The sequence below is a fragment of the Monocercomonoides exilis genome (assembly GCF_001643675.1).
Source record: "Monocercomonoides exilis strain PA203 chromosome Unknown scaffold20-1493094, whole genome shotgun sequence".
NCBI classification, from domain to species: Eukaryota; Preaxostyla; order Oxymonadida; family Polymastigidae; genus Monocercomonoides; species Monocercomonoides exilis.
The window spans coordinates 345,741-349,618 of record NW_027150565.1 but is presented as its reverse complement, the minus strand read 5'-3'; the positions used below and the strand labels follow the sequence as shown (position 1 = coordinate 349,618).

Below are 3,878 nucleotides of genomic sequence, written 5' to 3'. Positions count from 1 at the left end.
AATTTCTAATAACAAATATTTGCTGGAAAAAAAGAAAGTTAATTATCTATATGGCTAAATATTTTTGAAAAGTTCCTTTTGTTTAATTTTCAGGTCAAAATGAAAACTGAATATTTTCTTCAAATTTTCATTCCAACTCTCAAAAATTTACCAGTGTGGAAACAAATGTTCTCTAATATTATAATTCCCACTCTGATGAATTTTTGAGAGTTCGAATGAAAATATGGCAAAATATATTTGAAAAGTTCCTCGACTTTAATTTTGTCCCACAAAAGATCATATATGATCAAAAAATGTTGATCATTCCGTTCCCATTTTTGTATGAAAAATGTGATTTATTGTTATTTATTTCGCTTTTTATTGAAAAATTGGATACATATTTGTTGATATCATATGCATTTTTGACTTTATTTTGTCAGATACTTACGCGAGCGACTGCATTCCAGCTATTTGAATCAGATGAATTAAATGTTTTTATTTCCTCATTTTCATTTTATCTGTTAGAATATTCATTTGAATTTTTAAATATTTAGTAAGTTTTTCATTATTTTCCTTTGCTGAAATACAAATAATATTTGATTTGCTTGAATTATTGAATTTTTTATTAGAAATTTTCAAACATGAAAAATACATCAAAACAACACTCGTAACAATCAAAAGATATACGAAAAGTTGTAAACATTGATCAAAAATAAATATTATCATTTTGAAATGCAGAATAATAAATTATTTTTGTAATTAAATTTTTATTTATTACAAACTCAAAAATACAATCTCTTCTCAAATAAAGATTCATAAAGTTTGCATCAAACAACTTGTTTTCATCTAAGCTCGAGTTGTTTTCTTCTCCTTTTCATTACATCTCCATTCGTCGTTGATAGATATCCCGCTTCATATTTTTCATATTACACGTTAAAAAGCAGTTTTTCTTTGCAGGGCTGCCATTCTGATAAGAATGTGGATGTTGTGTTTTAATAGCCTATGTTTCTTCTGGCTGATGTGTTTAGAGATATCTCATTAAATTTCTTGTGGCAGTGGAAGCGCATCAGTCGTCTATTCTCTCAGAGTTTTCATCTTCTTCGTCTTCTTCTAATTGAGCATTACGCCGATCAACTTCTCCATTCCTGAGGCGTAGAAAAGAAGAGGAGAAATCTGTATGGGACAAGCAGCTAGTTTGCTCTTCATCTTCATATTCATCATCAGCGCTTGCAATTGATTCTTCATATGAATTTGTAGTGGAGGCATTATACACGTTGGAAGCATCGATGGACGACATCCAGAGGTGGCTGCGGATTGTTGTTTAAAAAGCGGCTGAAGTGTATTCAACTCAAAAGAAATTGTTGCTTAGGGTTTGACAAGCTCCGCGAGGTTATGACGAGGAGCGGCTGGCGGTGCTGTGTGAAAGTGTTGTGTGTGTGTACGATGTGAAGCTTTTGGTGATGCTTTCGGTTCGGCTAATGGACCCGCTTCCATCGCTTGCAGCATCTGTGGGCACGAAGTCGTGGAGCAAGCTGTTCTTTTCTTCAGCTGATGCGAATGCGTTCCAGTCGATCTACGATCTGTTTGACCCTTCAATGTTGATATCGTTATCGTCTCAGTTGTAATCTTTGGAAGTGAAGCTGGATGATGAAGTGATGTGTCGAGGGATAGCAGTGTGTGAAGGACAGAGGAGGGAGCGGAGAAGGAAATTGAGGCGGCGATGCTGTGGATGGAGGATGTAGTTCTGCCACCAGCAGCGATTGCGCTGGCGGTGCTGGAGGAGCGAGAAGAGGCAGAGGAAGGAGAAAGGGGATGCAAAGAGGGAGAAGAAAAGGGAAAAGAAAAGGGAGAAGAAGATGGAGGGAGAGATGGAGGTGATGGGAATGAGGAGAAAGGCGGGTATCCGACAGCGCACAGAGAGCATGTGGAGAGAATCGAAGAGATTCAGGTGATGCTGGAAGAAGCGATGACTCCGATGGTTGTGGATGTGCTTGGGCTGAGTGGGCTAAGGTTTGTGAAGGCAGAGACTGAGGTGGGCGCAGACAAGCAGCATTCTGTGGAACCAGAAGAGTGCAGTTTTTTTCCATCCGATGGCATCCAACAGGAGAACAGGAGAGCAGTTGAAGAAGCAGCAGATGGATCTTTGGGAATAACTTCAGATGGAAGAGGAGGAAGTTTGAGGAACAGGTGGAAATATAAGTTGATCATTTGACAATAATTGAGGAAAAAGATAAATCCGATGAAGTGATAAGTGGGAAAAAGTCGTTCGATTTATGCGGAGTGATAAGAAGAAGAGGAGGAAGAGGGAGGAAGAGGGAGGAAGAGGGAGGAAGAGGGAGGAAGAGGGAGGAAGAGGGAGGGAAAATTGAGTGCAGATAGAAGAGCGGAGTGCATTGGTTGTTCTATCTGGTTGAGGGCCGATGAGTAGTGCATTGAACCAAAAAGGCAATCAGCGAATGATGCGTGTGCGCATTGCAGATGAGCAGACTTTGGACGTGCTGGGTGAGCTGAACATACCGCTGCACAGAAGTTGTGCTAAGATGCAGGTGAAATGGTGGAGATCCTGTTGAGAAACAAAGTCGAAGATGAATCTAACTTTAGAGCCGTGCGAGATCCTCATGTAGCATGCGACTAAGAGTGAAGCAGGGATGAAACACGCGATTGTGGAAGATTTGGCGGTTATGTTTTTCGTTCTTGTTGAATGGTTCGAGCACAAAGCAGAGGAGAACGAGTTTGTGTGTGGTATCATTATCAGCCAGGATGAGTTGATCCGCCTTGCTAATGCGCACACTTTGATGAAGCAGCGACTACTGTGCTGTGGAGTTACAGCGTCGTTAGGTATTGCACATGGATGATTCAGTGAAGGTGAAGTTCACAACGGAGAAGGGAATTGAAGCTTCACGGCAGAGCAGAGAAGGAGCAGAAGTAGGAAAAGCGAAGGAGATTCTGAGCAATTGTTCAGCGACACTGTCAGTGCATGCGTTTGAGTGTGTGTTTGATGGGGCGCCTGATGCGGATAAACAGCTGATATGGCTCGGTAAGTAAATGGAGGCATAGGTGCAGAAGGCGGGGAAGCGTGTTCATTCAACACGTCAGACAAGAGTCTCGGTACAGAGGAGGAGTATATTTTGAGAAGACAGTGGAAGTCTGTCCAAACGATAAAGGAATGGGCATAGGTCTGAATTGTACATTTTTTTCTGCTTTGTTTTGGAAATCTTGAATTCAAAATTGTGAAATATCATAATTTTTTATTGCCTAAATCGATCGGAATAATAAAAATTGTTTCACTTTATTTTTTTGTTTTTTTAGTATTGATCACATATCCCATTATAATATAATTATTTTCTTCTATATTTTAATCTAAACCATAAAACATATTTAATTTTCCGATATTTTTCAGTTTGTTTTGCTTTTTGAAAAACAGAACAACTCTCGATTTATCTTCATCAGTTTGTCAATTTTCTTTCTGTTTTTTTGTATTTAATGAATTTTTATTGATTTTGGAAAAAAATGAACACTGTTAAAAACAAACATAATAAATTTAAATTTTGTATTAATTTCTTGATCAATATGCTGCAAAATATGAAGAAGAAGCCCCGATTGTTCTTTCTTTCGAAGCAAACAATCTTCGACAATCAGCGTCAGTTACCAGCAAAGCAAATAAAGCAAAAGTGACAACACCAAAAGAGTATCCCATTCCAACTGACACTTCAATCAACTGATCTTCTTCTGCATATGATTTAACAAGTTCTTCTGATTCCTCAAATTCTTCAAGCTTGCTGCAATCATCCGAACCCAATAAACAGAGTATTCAGATGCAGAAAGAGCGATCTGGTGAGCTTTCTGCGCTTCTTCAAAAAAAAATGCCTCGGATGCGCTGCGACAGAGCAGCACGCTCA

General features: G+C 38.8%; 1 protein-coding gene across 1 annotated transcript; it reads left to right on the top strand.

Moving 5' to 3' along the window:
- Positions 1–1,618: 1,618 nt before the first annotated feature.
- Positions 1,619–2,834, top strand: MONOS_17515 (uncharacterized protein; the record flags this gene model as incomplete). Its single annotated transcript, XM_067870442.1, has 3 exons — positions 1,619–2,153; positions 2,425–2,525; positions 2,604–2,834. Exons 1-3 carry the CDS (start codon positions 1,700–1,702, stop codon positions 2,832–2,834), a joined length of 786 nt encoding a protein of 261 aa, XP_067728056.1. The 5' UTR covers positions 1,619–1,699.
- Between the last annotated feature and the right edge of the window lie 1,044 nt (positions 2,835–3,878).